General features: G+C 56.1%; 6 protein-coding genes across 6 annotated transcripts; 2 read left to right on the top strand and 4 right to left on the bottom strand.

Annotated features, from left to right (window-relative positions):
- Window positions 1-93: 93 nt before the first annotated feature.
- On the bottom strand, window positions 94-2,472 carry B0H18DRAFT_955652 (uncharacterized protein; the record flags this gene model as incomplete). Its single annotated transcript, XM_048042373.1, has 7 exons — window positions 94-249; window positions 398-440; window positions 481-551; window positions 678-765; window positions 805-859; window positions 1,008-1,074; window positions 1,273-2,472. 7 exons carry the CDS (start codon window positions 2,470-2,472, stop codon window positions 94-96), a joined length of 1,680 nt encoding a protein of 559 aa, XP_047892308.1.
- A 601-nt stretch (window positions 2,473-3,073) lies between these two features.
- B0H18DRAFT_1013376 (uncharacterized protein) lies at window positions 3,074-5,169 on the bottom strand (the record flags this gene model as incomplete). Its single annotated transcript, XM_048029098.1, has 8 exons — window positions 5,010-5,169; window positions 4,802-4,951; window positions 4,403-4,777; window positions 4,229-4,364; window positions 3,519-4,172; window positions 3,390-3,478; window positions 3,225-3,297; window positions 3,074-3,163 (listed from the first exon to the last, which is right to left on the bottom strand). Coding segments are annotated over exons 2-6 (1,394 nt in total), but the record flags the coding sequence as incomplete, so codon positions are not given.
- Window positions 5,170-5,518: 349 nt separating this feature from the next.
- On the bottom strand, window positions 5,519-7,371 carry B0H18DRAFT_1013373 (uncharacterized protein). The gene is made up of 4 exons (XM_048029097.1): window positions 7,132-7,371; window positions 6,834-7,078; window positions 6,079-6,782; window positions 5,519-6,016 (listed from the first exon to the last, which is right to left on the bottom strand). The coding sequence occupies exons 1-4, from the start codon at window positions 7,253-7,255 to the stop codon at window positions 5,728-5,730; spliced, it is 1,362 nt and encodes a 453-aa protein (XP_047892306.1). The 5' UTR covers window positions 7,256-7,371; the 3' UTR covers window positions 5,519-5,727.
- A 56-nt stretch (window positions 7,372-7,427) lies between these two features.
- B0H18DRAFT_1013372 (TFIIE alpha subunit-domain-containing protein) lies at window positions 7,428-9,433 on the top strand. Its single transcript, XM_048029096.1, has 7 exons — window positions 7,428-7,686; window positions 7,752-7,847; window positions 7,896-8,037; window positions 8,091-8,332; window positions 8,382-8,821; window positions 8,874-9,164; window positions 9,259-9,433. The coding sequence occupies exons 1-7, from the start codon at window positions 7,562-7,564 to the stop codon at window positions 9,363-9,365; spliced, it is 1,443 nt and encodes a 480-aa protein (XP_047892305.1). The 5' UTR covers window positions 7,428-7,561; the 3' UTR covers window positions 9,366-9,433.
- Window positions 9,338-11,460, bottom strand: B0H18DRAFT_1013352 (NAD-P-binding protein; the record flags this gene model as incomplete). Its single annotated transcript, XM_048029095.1, has 11 exons — window positions 11,421-11,460; window positions 11,293-11,371; window positions 10,874-11,219; window positions 10,730-10,815; window positions 10,591-10,675; window positions 10,161-10,418; window positions 9,996-10,092; window positions 9,805-9,916; window positions 9,691-9,766; window positions 9,602-9,636; window positions 9,338-9,383 (listed from the first exon to the last, which is right to left on the bottom strand). The coding sequence occupies exons 3-11, from the start codon at window positions 10,958-10,960 to the stop codon at window positions 9,338-9,340; spliced, it is 882 nt and encodes a 293-aa protein (XP_047892304.1). The 5' UTR covers window positions 10,961-11,219; window positions 11,293-11,371; window positions 11,421-11,460.
- A 65-nt stretch (window positions 11,461-11,525) lies between these two features.
- On the top strand, window positions 11,526-13,483 carry B0H18DRAFT_445771 (uncharacterized protein). Its single transcript, XM_048038133.1, has 4 exons — window positions 11,526-12,706; window positions 12,763-13,102; window positions 13,157-13,305; window positions 13,362-13,483. Exons 1-3 carry the CDS (start codon window positions 11,813-11,815, stop codon window positions 13,186-13,188), a joined length of 1,266 nt encoding a protein of 421 aa, XP_047892303.1. The 5' UTR covers window positions 11,526-11,812; the 3' UTR covers window positions 13,189-13,305; window positions 13,362-13,483.
- Window positions 13,484-13,508: the final 25 nt, after the last annotated feature.

The raw sequence follows: 13,508 nt of genomic DNA, 5'->3' as shown, positions 1-13,508 counted from the left end.
CACGAAGTGCGTTGCTTATTATTTCGTGAACTTATGCGCTGAACTACACTCGCAGGCGGAGGAACTGCGCTACGTCTATCAACGCCTGGGATTTTAATGCTTGACGGAGACGCCTTCGACGATGCCGGCAGGCACCTCTTCGTCGGAGAACTGGATCTTCGCGTGCTCATCAGCTAGTTCCCGGATGTTCGCGGAGACGTCTTCACGGAGGACGACTCCTTCGACGTCTACGTAGGCGTAGTAGAGTATCTGCCCCACGAAGAATCCATAGACAACATGAGTGAGTGCCTCCCACCGCCTCTTCCTTTTGTATCATATCTGCTCCATGCTCCGGATGGCCTCTGACCCGCGCACGTTTTCTTCTCGTTTTCCATTCCATCCGCTCCCACGAACTCACTGTCCCCCCTTCCGATTTGCAATTCCCGCACCGCGCCTCGAGACTAACCGGTCGCCGCAAATCTAGTACTCAACTACCCGCACCTGTTGCCGAACAGAGAAATCGTGTCTCGTAGTGTAGCATGAAGGACGACGACCTCGCTCGGCGGGTGTCTCTGCAGCCGAAGGAGCTGGTGCAGTCATCGCCTAGACTCGGTGAGTACTCGAGCGGACTGAAATGAAGGGAATCCTCACGGATGTTGTCCACTGGCATAGAATACCGTCTGGGTGGGCATACTCACCTCCGTCGTGTCCAAACACACACATGACATGACGTCGTCGTATATCTGGTATCGAGTCGCGTTGGAGGTCAGCACCCTCTTCTCTGCCCTTAGTTACTCATCCAACAGTCCATCCTAGCTGAATGACCGTGTGAGGAAGAAGAGGTCGCTCGCGGCGGTGCGCCGCGGCCCGTACGACGTCCCTGATCAACGATGTTACCTGCGCATCACCGTCGGCGACGACGTCCGCCTGTTACCGGGATATGGCAGCATGGCCGGTCTGCGAGCGGCGGGGGTGACAGTGTGGGATGAGATGAAGGCGATGCTTGAAATGGGCCACACGGGATGTACCGACTGTATGCTGCGAGCTGCCTGTGCGGGGCGTCCACCGGGCTACGGCTGCTGCTGTTGAGTGGGTCTATTACAGGTGGTGATGATTTAAATTTAATTTGTATGTACAGTCAAGAGATCCGTCAATGCGGAGACAAATGCGACTTTAGAGCATCATCGATTCATCTCGCGAACGGTGCGCGAAGCGACACGGCCACTTACACACAAGTGCTCAATGGAGTACATGATGACCTCCTTGCCAACCATCCCATCTAACACTAGACACATTCGTGTCGAGCCACTCCTTGTCTTCGGGCGCGAGCTCGCAACAATTTCGAACGTCGACGAGTGTCACTGAAGACACCTCAAACTCCGGCTCGCCGTACTGCGCGAAATCCGTCGCTTCGTGCGCCCTGCGACGCGCCTCGAGCATCGCGCGCAAGTCCCCGCTCCGGAACTGCGCGCACCCATAGATCATGAGCGTGCGGAGCCTCGGGCAGAGCCAGATGTAGTCGTCCTCGCCTACAGCGACCGCCTCAGGGTCGGGAACGGTCTCCGCGAGCCTGCGGAGCACGTCCGTGGTCAGGCCGGCACAGTCTGTGAAGGTCGCTTCGTCATATCGAAAGCCGCCCGGAAAGGGCGCGAAGAGGCTGAAGAGTGCCGTCGCGGTGTTGATCTCTTGCAGAGTGATATAGCAGGCTTCCGAGAAAGCAGTATTTGGGGGTGTGGGGGTCGAGCACCGTGTGTACGATATAGCGTCGACCAGGGGGTAGCGGAGCAACCGGCCGTACTCCGCGATCACATCACCGTCCATGTCGACGAAGTCAACGTTAGCCTGCCAGGTCAGCATCACGCCGTTGGGTGGCGGTATGGCTGGCCCAGCGTAGGAACAGTCGAGGTGGAGGTTGTCGAGCTCGAGGTTGCACAAGTCCGGACAGTGCACAAGGCACTGGAGGAGGTCGACGAGCGGGAAAATCGCGTTGCGCGCGTCGTAGTCGGTGATGGCGAGGGTTTCGAGCTTGGGTGGCATGGTCGCCTGGGGGAAATGATTGACGTATGCCTCGCGGAAGTGGACCCCACCCATGGACAAGGTCTTCAGCATGAGCGTGTCGAAGTCACCAACTGGAGGCGAGACTATCCCGGTGCTGCCTGCCAAATCGTCGACCATGAAGTCAAGAACGAGCGCATTTAGCTTTTCTGCGCGCCCCACGAGGTCGATCCGAGGGACCGGGAGTGAGCTGGAGTAGAGGAGTTTCATGCATAGGATTGTCCATCGCTTGATATGAGGCAAGAGCACTTCAATGACGGCTTTCACCTGAGCCTTCTCCGTAAGGTCCTCCAAGGACGGGTCGAACCTCCGCAAAATAAAGATCTCAAGGGGGCGATCCCGCGACCATGTGAGATACTGGCGGATCCTGGAAAGCGGGGTGGGGTCCCTTCCGATCCAGATAACAAAGTGAGTCCAGAACTGAGATGAGTTCGACATGGCTTCTCGCCACAAGGGAGAGACGGAGGCAAGGCATTCTGGAGAGGGGTGCTCGTAGTTCGAGTTATCGAATGCGGGCCAGGGAGCTAGAGCAACGTACGGTCCGTATCGGAACGTCGGGAGAGCTATTGCACGAAACACAATGCGGAAGATGATGAGGAGAACGTCAGGTGGAAGGTCGACAATGGTGGTGCAAGGTTTGCGGCCGACATTGCTCCTTGAGAGGAGGTGCGGCGAGTGTTGCTGGACGGTGTGGTATCATCCCCGTCGAGCGCATGTTAGACGTTAGGCTTTGATGTCGCAATCTATAGTGTCTGCGCTGCCTGAGTGCCAACTTAAGTGTTTAGTGAGATAGCCTCGATACAATGAGACTGACACGCTCAGCTCGCATACACTCACTACTACTGTTCGTGACACAAGGTGCACGCTTACGTGAACATGTACTATAGCAGACAGCGTGAACGACGTAGGGAAAGAGGGCTAGCGCTGTGAATAGTTCGTCATGGTTGTCGCGCGACTCGCCCGCCGCCAGCGGGCCCGGCCCGGGAGGACCCTCGTCCTCATCTATTAGATTCTATGTACTTCTTGCAATTGAACTGGTCGTACGCGTCTACTCACCTATATTCGTACTCATACTCATCCCTTGCCAGTACTAGAGCTCAACGTCAACGGTAGACAGATCCTGCCATTGGTTCATGCGTTGGTTCGCGCGTTCGCTGAATGGCACACTAGCCTTGAAAACGATGTGCCAGACGAACTACATAAGTACTACTCAATTGCACTTCGCGGCGTTGACATCACACTGCAATAGACATCTAGAAAGGTGTGAGTGTGAAGACATTTATGGCTCTCAGGGGTTCGAACGGTGCGCAAAGTGATATGCCACCTACACACAGACACAGGTGCTCAAGTGATACGGATTGGTGAACGCATATCCTCCACACCAACCATCCCAGTCAACGCGGAGCAGATTGGCGTCAAACCACTCCTTGTCTTCGGGCGCGAGCTCGCAGCAATTTGCACGTCGACGATCCCCACCGAGCCACCACGAACCCCGGTTTACCATACTGCGCGAAATCCGTCGCTTCGTGCGCCGCGCACCGCGCCTCCAGCATCGCGCGCAGGTCCGCGCTCTTGAACCGCGTACAGCCCCTGATCCCGAGGCTCTGAAGGTTCGGGCACAGCCAGAGGTCAGCGTTGCCGTCGTCTTCAGGTGGCGGATCTGCCTCGGGGTCGGGAGGAGTCCCCACGAGCTTGCGGAGCACGCCCGGTGTCAGACCGTCGCAGTCGTAGAACTTTGCGTGGCGGAGTCGGATGTCGCCCGGATCAGCAGCGAGGAGACCGACGAACGCCGCCGGGCTGTTGATCTCTGTCAGCGTGATGTCTTCGGCCCCTGTGAGCGCAGCACCTGGGGGCGTAGGGGTCGAGCACCGCGTATACATCGCGAATTCGACAGGGGGATACCCGAGGAGCCTGCCGTACTCCGCGACCATGTCGCCGCCTACGTTGATGAAATTAATATTGACCTCCTTCCAATAGTATGGCGGATCAAAATGGTAGATGGGAGACCTTGTGTTGGAGCAGTCGAGATGGAGGTTGTTCAGCTCGAGGTTGCAAACGCTTGCGCAGCGATCGAGACAACGGAGGAGGTAGATGAGTGGGAAGGCCGCGTTGTGCGATTGTAATCGGTGATGCAGAGGCTGGAGAGCGGGGGCAGGTGCGATTGGCCGTACATGTACGACTCGCGGAAATGGACGCCACACATGGATAGCCATGCTAACTTGGGGGCGTCAAGCTCCGCGGCTAGACGCAAGGGTACTTCGGTGCCATCGACCACTGGCAAGTCGTCAATCATAGCCTCTAGACTGAGACTTTTCAGCTGCTTCGCGTGGCTACGAGGTCGATATGAGGGCGTGGGAGCGAACTGGACTGCAGCAGCCTCATGCACAAGGTGTTCCAATGCTCAATGGAAGGTAGGAGCACCTCCATGATCGCTCTCACCTGAGCCTTCTCCGTGAGGTCCCTCAAAGAGGGGTCATACCTCCGCAGTATGTAGATCTCGAGGGAACAGCCCCGCGACCAAGCGAGGTATTCACGGATCCTAGGAAGCGGAGTGGGGTCCCTGCCTATCCAGATGACGAGGTGCGTCCAATAGTCAGGTACCGCTGACATGACTTGTCGCCAAAAAGGAGCGACCGAGGCAATGCACTCCGGGAAAGGATGCTGAGGAATTAGATCTTCATGCGAGGGCCAGGGTGTTAAGCAGCACATCGTGGACTCTCCCGGATCACGATGTACCCATGGCCTCGTTGCGTCTTCGAGAGCATACCGGAAAATGACGATGAGGGTTTCGGGAGGAAGATCAGAGATGGTGGTGCGAGCCTGGGGAACGACGCCACCACTTTCGGAAAGTATGTGAGGGATGTTGCCGGGCACACTTCCATTGTGCTCTGTCGACTTGTAGGACATGATAACGCCGCTGATGATATAAGTTAAACGATGCATTGTAACGCGATTTATTGATAATCGTAACTCACAAATAGACTGGCTCCTTTCTACGGACGTTGTTGCCGTGCTACGTGAGTAGAGCTTACACGGACCTCCTTAGGAGGCAGAGCCTAGACAGGACTTCTATAACGGAGGCGGGGGCTAACGGACGACACTAAATGCACTGGCAGCGTGCGACGTCTCTACCTTGTCGCTCGGTCAGAGGCTGCGGACTGGACTAGAAGGACAGTCTGTCAGTACGCAAGTGCGACTGAAAAAGCAAAGGACCGCGTACGTGAGCTTTATTATGTCCTTGTGAACGCAGTACTTATAATACTATCGAAAGCCTGCTGTATCTGTCCACGGTGGGTCAGCTTGCTGAAGAACGGGAAGTCTTTGAGGAGGGTACCGGAGCAGTAGCAGGAGTCGAAAGGATGCACGAATGGTATGTGCGCTGCGCCCGTCTGCAGGGTTATAACGAGACTGGAATAGGGGATGGAAGTAGTCCCCTTACCGGGACCCGGCCCGGGATGTCGACCGTTCTCGATCACAGTTCGGCGGTAGCCAAAAGCCTGTTCAAGCCAGAGTACAAGTACAACATACTTATACACTAGATGAGTCTCGGACAGCGGGATCGGGGGAGTAAATCAATCCAATGTACAGTACAAATCAAGAACCGATAGGTATACAAATCTGCTGAATACCCAATGTGTGCAAATCGAAAGTAGATGACGATCATCGAAGTGCCAGTGACGGATCACTCACGAGTTAAATCCCAAGTGCGAGGACATCCGCCTCGCTCCAGTCACCGTCCTCCTCCAGCTCAAACGCATCACACCTCATCAGCGTCAGCCACCGCGCCCGCTCCTCCACCTTCCTCCCACTGCCAGGCGTCGCAGGCTTGCTCCCGGTTACAACCCCGTCACAGCCCGAAGTGAATCCCCGACGCTTTCGCAACATCATGCCTACGCCCATCGGTACGCCGCCGAAGGGCAGCGTCGCTGGGTTCGGTAGGGTCGCTCTGGATGAGAGCGAAGGCAGCAAGGGCGGGAGCGTGCTTGGCGAAGAGGCATATGTGTAGATCCGGATCCGCTGCGCGGACGAGAGGGTAGGCGCGACAACGACAGGATATCGAGCTGAAGCTCTGTCGGCAGGCTTGTGAACCGGAAAGGCAGCGCAGGTGGCTCCGTGCCCATTGACGAGAATAGGCTGTCTCTTGCGCATGGCAAGGGTACTAACGCTCTCGATACCGAGGGTGCGCCCGCATTCCTCGGCTTGAGCAGGACAGCCCGCGCGTATCGAAGAAGGCTGAGGGCCTCGCGCTCCGTGGCCTCTCTCAAAAGCCTATTTCGCTGGAGTGCTCGCGCCAGCTCCTTTTCGCTGTCTTGCCAGATGGCTCCACCTGCCCCCAGCGCGCCCTCGTCGTCGCTAGCGGACGTCTCGCCCGACGCATCTGGGTCTGGGTCCGCAAGTCCGTTGGCATACATTTCGAGTTTGGCGAGTGTGAAATTGTGTCGGTGTATCGCGCGGACGATAGTGCGCGCGCCGCGCAGACCCAGTCTATTCCCGTTCGCACGCAGCACGTGGAGGCGGCAGCGCGGGGAGGACATGTAGTCGACGATGTACGGAGCAGATGCGTGTGTAAGGCCGAGGACGGAGAGCTGCATCTCCTGCAGATAAGGAGCGTCGAGGACGCGTAAGAATTGAGCGATGAACGCGTCGCCGAGCCCAGCGTTGGTCGTGAGGGAGAGCGTCTCAAGCTGCGATGTGTTTAGTGCCTCGGCGAAGGCAGTCGTCACGTCAGGCTTCGCAGTGAATGCGTTCTGGCGAGAGCAATGAGCTGGGTATTGATATGCCAACGAAGGGAAACTCACGTTCTGCAAGAACAGCTCCCTTAGTGAAGTATTATCCCTGAGATATTCAATGATGGTGCGCAAGCCGCGGTCGCCTATGCCGTTCGAGTTCAAGCTAATCTCGGAGATGGGGTATTGCCTGCCCTTCTCCGTGCTAAGAAACCCGAAGAGCACCTCGCAGCCGGCATCGCCAAGCTCGTTGTGTCCAAGGATGAGCTTGGTGACATTCCGACGCGCACGAATGTCTGAGATAACCTCACGAGCACCTATTATACAGCTCGTTGAACTTCTCATCATAGCACCGCCATTGCATACCTACCTTCGACCGAGCATAGCCCCGCATCCAAGCTCTCGATGTGGCTCCGGGCCGACAGTGGGACTTTCGCAGCCGACATGCGCCTGGTTGTCGCTGGCTGAGAAAGGGAGAAGACGCGTGGGTCCATACGTAGTGAAGTTGAGATACAAGTACAAGTTTAGTCGAGAGGAGGTATCCGGATTGTTAAATAGAGAATAGATATCGGGTGGGGTGACAGTGCTAGTCCAAGTTGGTGGAGGTTGGTAACGGCGCCAAATTCGAACCCTGTGGCTTTGCTGTGGCGACGGAGCCGCACCTGCCTCTTGCCTCTACCACCATCTTGTATATCACCCTTCTTGCAGAACCTCACTCACACACGCCCTCGAGGTCTGCTAGCGTGCCGCATATTTGCACGAAGCGCTATCCGTCGCGGTAGTGAACGACCGCAGCTTCGATGTCGACTGCGAGTCTGTCCAAAGACGAACAAGACACACTACGACTTCTCGTCCAGCATGTCTCGCGCGCGTTCTACGAACCCAAGTACACGGTGGTCATGGATCAGCTAGCTCGCCATCCTGTGTACGTCCTCTGAGAGCATACTGACGGCCCTCAGCTGAACACAGAGGTCGCGCCTCGCGGTGTAGCCTCAAGGACGACGACCTCGCGGGGCGGATGGGCCTGCAGCTGAAGGAGCTCAACAAGATTATGGCAGTGCTAGAGGGCGACCGACTGGTCAAGATGTACGTGACCTGAATGCGTTGTGAGGAGACACTTACGAGCTGGCGTAGCCATCGCCAAAATGAGCTCAAGGAGGGCGCACAGCGCTCGGTCGGCCGTCAGTACTTCTACATCGATTACCAGCATTTCTGCAACGTAGTGAAATGGCGGATTGCCGAGGTGCGCAGGATAATTGACTCGTCCCTGCGAAATGTGCGTTGGTATATACGTTTGCCCGTGGTTCAGGCTCACAGTGAGGTCTGCAGGAGCTCGATAACAAGGGATACATCTGCCCGCAGTGCGATAAATCATTCTCTCCCCTCGAAGCCGATAAACTCATCGACTTCTCCGCTGGGACGTTCAACTGTGACGTATGTCATGCCGAACTCGTTGACAACGAGAACGCGGAGAGCGTTAAGGGCAGCCAGGATCGCATGCTGCGGTTCAACCGACAAATGCGATTCATCCGCGAAGGTCTCCGCCGCACTGAGGATATGGTGCTCCCTGCGTACGTTTGCTCACATGCAGAGTGTTCGTCTCGTCCTGACTCTACGCAGGTTTGACGTGGCCCTCTGGGTCAAAACCCACATCATCGACGCCGAAAAGGCCAAAGCAGCCGCCCAGAACGGCGGCCTCAAAATTGCCGGATCTTCAGGCGACACGAAGCAGGAGGAGGCTTTCGGTATCATGCTCTCCGTCGACAAAGATGAAGCGACGCGGAAGGAGGAGCGCGACCGCGAGGCGGCTGCGAAGCGCCAGCAGAACCTCATGCCATCGTGGCATCTCAAGAGTACGATCACCGGCGACTTGACTGCGCTCGGTGTCAAGGAGACTTCAAGGACGGAGGACGGCCCGTCAGACGCGAACCGCTTGCCAAGTTCGAACGATACGATATTGAAGGGATTGGGTGTCGTCGGTGGTCCACCCGCACCTCAGACAAATGGAGTCGATGTCAAGCCAGCAGTACCGGTACAGGTGCAGACACGGGAAGCCGACTGTAAGTTGGATGACGCATCCCTCGCGTTGACTAAACGCGCTCTGGTTGGCAGACTACGATCAGTACTACGCGTCACTCGCTGCGTCGGCAGCGACATCTGCACGAGCCACGCCCGCCATGCTCACACTGGACGGTGATTTCGGAGATGAGGAAGAGGAAGTGAAGCCGTCGTTGGAGTATCTGGACTCACTAAACGGGTATCGCAAACGGTCACGGTCCCGGGAGGACGTGGATGATGGTATGAGCTCGGTGAAGACTCCACGTCTTAACGGCTATGAGTCCGTGCATGAGACGACGCCTTCCGCGCCGGATCCTGCCCGGCGGAAATTTGACGCAAGAACCTGTTCCTGATGCTATACAGCGTCGGCTGACGAGCCTATCGTACATGGTATGGTCTTCTTTCTCACACACTAGTTCACACTGACCCTCTGTATTAGTTGCTGGAGAGCCAATACGCCTCTCCGAAGTGACGGAGGAGCAGCAGGAACAGATGACTGCTGAAGAGTATACAGCGTATTACGAGGTGCTCATGGCGAACTCGTGACATCTCACTTTTAGGGAGCTTGGGTTATCGGACGGACATTTGTGCAACGCGTTCACACATGATGGCATGTATCACTCACAATTACTGTATCATTTAGCTTGAGCAATGCAATTGTTGCTAATACTGGAACTACGCTGGCTGCACGAGGGCTTCTGGCTGAGCGGGGTCTTGGATCGAATGTGCCGGTGCGTCTGCCATATTCATAGCGACGTCGTCGGCTCACGTCTAATGCCCACGTTATCTCAGTACGATGAAGGTGCACAAGCATAGTCTGACGAGCCGATGTTCAGATTGATACTGGACTGGACGACAATCCGGCACTCACCCCTCCATCAATAAGTACCGTCTCCCCGTTGACGAACCAGTTCCCGACGAGGAACAACGCCAGGGAACCCACGTCCCTGTTCGACCCGCCGTACGGGGCTCTCCCTCCTGGCACAAAGGCGGCTGCGTTGCGGGGACCTCGAAGTTCTGCTTCACTCCTTCTGGTATGCGTGACTGGCCGACGGCGTCAGCGCTCCCCGGCGCGGTCATTTCCGTCTCGAACAAGCCTGCATGGGAGTGTCAACCGCATTCGCCGCAAGGATGACTGACCGAGACATACCGGGTGCTATGCCGTTGACCGGATACCGAGCGGAAGCAGCTCGTTTGCTAGGGTGGCTGTAGCCTGTCCGATGGCCGCCTTCGAGAACATGTAGGGGTACGATCGCCCTGCGGTATTTAGGTCCTACAGAAGGTAGCACGGTCAGTGTATCTCCGTAAGGTCGTCAAGCGGAGATCCCTAATGGCTCTTACCTTCGTCCACCCGTTCATGCTGGACGTCATGATGACTTGCGGGGCGAACTTCCGACTGCCGCCTTCATACTTCTTCCACTTCTCAAGCAGCGGCAAGAACGCGAAGGTGAACCAGTACGGGCCGACGGCGTTCGTCCTGAGGGAGTTGTCGAATTGCTCCTGCGAGACGGCGTCGAAGTACGCCGCGCGGAATGCTTCAGCAGTGTTCGCCACCGGACGGGCAGATACTCCGTCGAGTATGCTGCGGCATATGAACAACTTGCCCAGTGTGATGCGAGTATGTGGCATACCCTGCGTTATTGAACAGCACCGTGACATGTCCCTCCCTCTTGCCGATCTCATCCGCTAGGCGCAGTGCTTCCGACTGCCCAGTCGCCGGGTTATTCAGAAGTCAGTGTACCATACCACCATTAATTGCGCCCTGACGTACCTTGCTCCTGATGTCGCCTTCCAGGCCATACATCCGGCCGGAACGCCCGGTCCTTTCGGCGGCCTCGTTATACACAGCTACGGTTCTGAAGAAGTCGTAAGTGAGTGCGCATCTAGCTCCCTGCTCACACCCCACTGACCTGTCCAAGTCTGCTTGTTTGGGACCAATGATATACACCGTAGCGCCGTTCGCCAACAACGTCGAGCTTATCATCAAACCAATACCCTGTTCTCAGGAATCAGTCAGTAGTCGGCACAGCCTTCAGAAGACATGGTCTACAGACCGAACCTCCGCCCGTCACGACTGCAACAACACCTCGCAGATCGAATGCGTTGGCTGCGCTTAGCTGGTTCAGTACGGCGTCGGCCATTGGAACTCTTCTTGCTTTCGGGTCGTCGAATGGATTGTAAGGAAACTCGGCGCGACACTCGTGGTTGTGCGACTGTCTTCAGGCAGTCTGGGTTGACCCGGCGGTGCACTATTTGTATGCTAGGAGCCTTCCACATGGGTGACGTCACCGCCGGTTCAGCGCAAGCCTCTGCATTGCACTGTTCTTCTGAGACCGAGCTGGAATTGAGCTGGAACATCGCCTTCTCCCGGGAAGTGCTCTTCTGGCCGAGAGAAGGTGTCTGGCGGGTCACCGGTCCAGGTCAGTACGTACTGTAGTACCAGCCTAGTTGAAGCCGCTGTTCGGAGACCCACTTCAAGACCCGTACTAGTCAAACCGTCGTCATCAGCTCGGCAGTGTCGAGATATGAAGTGAAGACACCCAGAATTCAGTCTGCGTGTGTCAGGCTACGATTAAACATCTCATCCGACCTAATACTTACGGCGTCCGTCTCTCCTCGCGGTCAGTTGGTTGAATGAGAAATACCTGCAGTACTTATTATCATTTTGCATAACTTACTAGTCTACGAACACGTGCCTCCGAGTCGACGATGTCAGGCACGCGCGTAAGTACGTCGTTCGACATTCGCACATTGACCGCGCTGGGTCATTTCGGTTCTCGACGAAACAACTTTCCGCGCCCTGTATACCACTTCTCCTCGCTACCATCATGAGTTTGTTCACTCTCAACGACGACATCCTCCATATCATCGCCGACATGCTTTCCGCCCCGGAATGCCTCCCTCTCTCGTCGGTGTCTCGACATCTGCATGCGATCGCACGGCGGTATGTGTTCGAGTCGATCACTGTTTATACCATGGAATAGCTAGTCAAGATGCACGACCACCTCATCCGCAACATCGACAATCGCCTGATCTGGCCTCGGGGATTGACTATCTATGGCCCGACTAGAGGAGCAGCCTGGGAGCCTCCAGACCTCAATGCGCTGGTAGGCATCTTCGAGCACGCGCGGGAGTTGAAGGTTCTGGAGGTCCACCGTTGTGAGGAGGCCATCTGCTGCAATACGCTGGTCGGAGAGTATTTGGCTGCACTGCCGGATCTCTCACACATCCGCCTGTTCGATATCGAGGCAAAAACATCCGATGTCCTGCACAAAATGATCAGTTATAGGCCGGAGACGGCATGTCTATCATTGTCCATATCGATCCTCGACCGTCATCTACTACGCATAGCTGAAGCCGCCGTGCTTGGCAGCGTCAAGCGGCTCAGACTCAGTAATTTCCAGTTCGGTAGTACAGTATCTGAGCGGCAGCTTATCTCCAAACTCGCTGGGGCCTATCCACAGCTAGAAGTCCTGGACCTCGACCTCAGTGCCGTATATCCCTGTCTCATCCTGTTCCCCAACATACGCAGGTTGACGATCCTCAGTCCCCAAGTCGGCCCACAGGACCCTGGCCGTCACGTGGAGCAACGACACTTGGACTATGTATCGGTTCAGCCAAAGTACCTTCGTCTCATCCCAGCCCTAGGCATCCGCAGCGATTACCTGCGTCTAACCAACGAGCGGCAAAACTTCTGTCCTGCGGAAGTAGATCCCGAACATGTTTCCGCCGCCGCCGTGCTGGAGTTGAGCTTGTACCAGGTTGAGCGCTGCACCGAGTTCTGCATGGCATTGGCACAGACGATCTCAGCAAAGTCGTCAAGAATAAGGTACCTTATCTGGACGATCACAACCGAAGACGCGCATGCAGCAATGACCCAATGGATGGTACGCGACACATCTACTGTCTCCAATTTAATACTCATAGATGCTCGCCAATGTAGGAGAATGTTTCCCCTTCGCTGTCGTCCTCGCAGCTCTGTTGCATACGTGTTCATGTGGTCCACCAAAATAATCGGGGACCATCGCGCGAAACATGGCTAGGCTTGCTGCAGCGACTGGAGCGCGTCCACATTTCTTCAATACCCTCGCTTCGGTTCTATTTCCAGCATGTCGAGGGCATCGATGATCAGTCGAAACCAAGCGGCCCCTCGAAGACCACTTGGGGACGGGTCGAGGGCGATGGCAGTGACCGCGCGGTGCAGCCGATCCCCAGTTGGCAAGGCGAGAGGATTCATCGCTACCTGCAGTCTCCGGAGTTCTGTCGGACGCTTCAATTCGACGGTACGTCTCACGCTCGGTCAAAGGTGAAGGCATGATTCTTAAATGGGGATCTAGAGGAAGCCGCTCTGCGACGCTCCGGCCGGTGAATGCGAAGGAAAGCTACATAGGTTGACAAACGAATCCGGAAGAAGCCTGAGTGCGCGCATCGTGATACTAGATATCTCCACCGCTTGTATTTATGAAGGGCTTGTATACAAATCACGGTTCGCACTCACTCTTCAATGCTATCTGTCCGACTCACCGTGGATGTGATCGACAGTACTGCACGACGAGCTCTGATTCACCTCAAGGCATACCATTAAACGACGGTCACAAGGGAGTTGTGGACATCTGCTCTGGGTGTTGCGATGAGTAGGCTGTAGGAGGCTTAGACTTGACTGAGAATGACCGGTGCCACTATGGCGGT

Source organism: Fomitopsis serialis (genome assembly GCF_022376445.1).
Source record: "Fomitopsis serialis strain Sig1Antser10 chromosome Unknown B0H18scaffold_43, whole genome shotgun sequence".
Taxonomy (NCBI): Eukaryota; Fungi; Basidiomycota; class Agaricomycetes; order Polyporales; family Fomitopsidaceae; genus Fomitopsis; species Fomitopsis serialis.
Note: the sequence above shows the minus strand (reverse complement) of the source record. Positions and strands in the feature narration are given on the sequence as shown.

Bases quoted from the DNA above. Each gene is read 5' to 3' on its own strand.
- B0H18DRAFT_1013373 (XM_048029097.1), bottom strand. From the start codon at position 7,255: ATGGACCCACGCGTCTTCTCCCTTTCTCAGCCAGCGACAACCAGGCGC. The intron at 7,079-7,131 runs GTAGGTATGCAA...GCTGTATAATAG, and splicing joins GGGGCTATGCTCGGTCGAAG to GTGCTCGTGAGGTTATCTCA. The intron at 6,017-6,078 runs GTCGCGCCTACC...CTCTTCGCCAAG, and splicing joins CAGCTCGATATCCTGTCGTT to CACGCTCCCGCCCTTGCTGC.
- B0H18DRAFT_1013372 (XM_048029096.1), top strand. From the start codon at position 7,562: ATGTCGACTGCGAGTCTGTCCAAAGACGAACAAGACACACTACGACTT. The intron at 7,848-7,895 runs GTACGTGACCTG...GAGCTGGCGTAG, and splicing joins GGCGACCGACTGGTCAAGAT to CCATCGCCAAAATGAGCTCA. The intron at 9,165-9,258 runs GTTCCTGATGCT...CCTCTGTATTAG, and splicing joins GAAATTTGACGCAAGAACCT to TTGCTGGAGAGCCAATACGC.
- B0H18DRAFT_445771 (XM_048038133.1), top strand. From the start codon at position 11,813: ATGCACGACCACCTCATCCGCAACATCGACAATCGCCTGATCTGGCCT. The intron at 12,707-12,762 runs GTACGCGACACA...TCGCCAATGTAG, and splicing joins CAGCAATGACCCAATGGATG to GAGAATGTTTCCCCTTCGCT. The intron at 13,103-13,156 runs GTACGTCTCACG...ATGGGGATCTAG, and splicing joins TCGGACGCTTCAATTCGACG to AGGAAGCCGCTCTGCGACGC.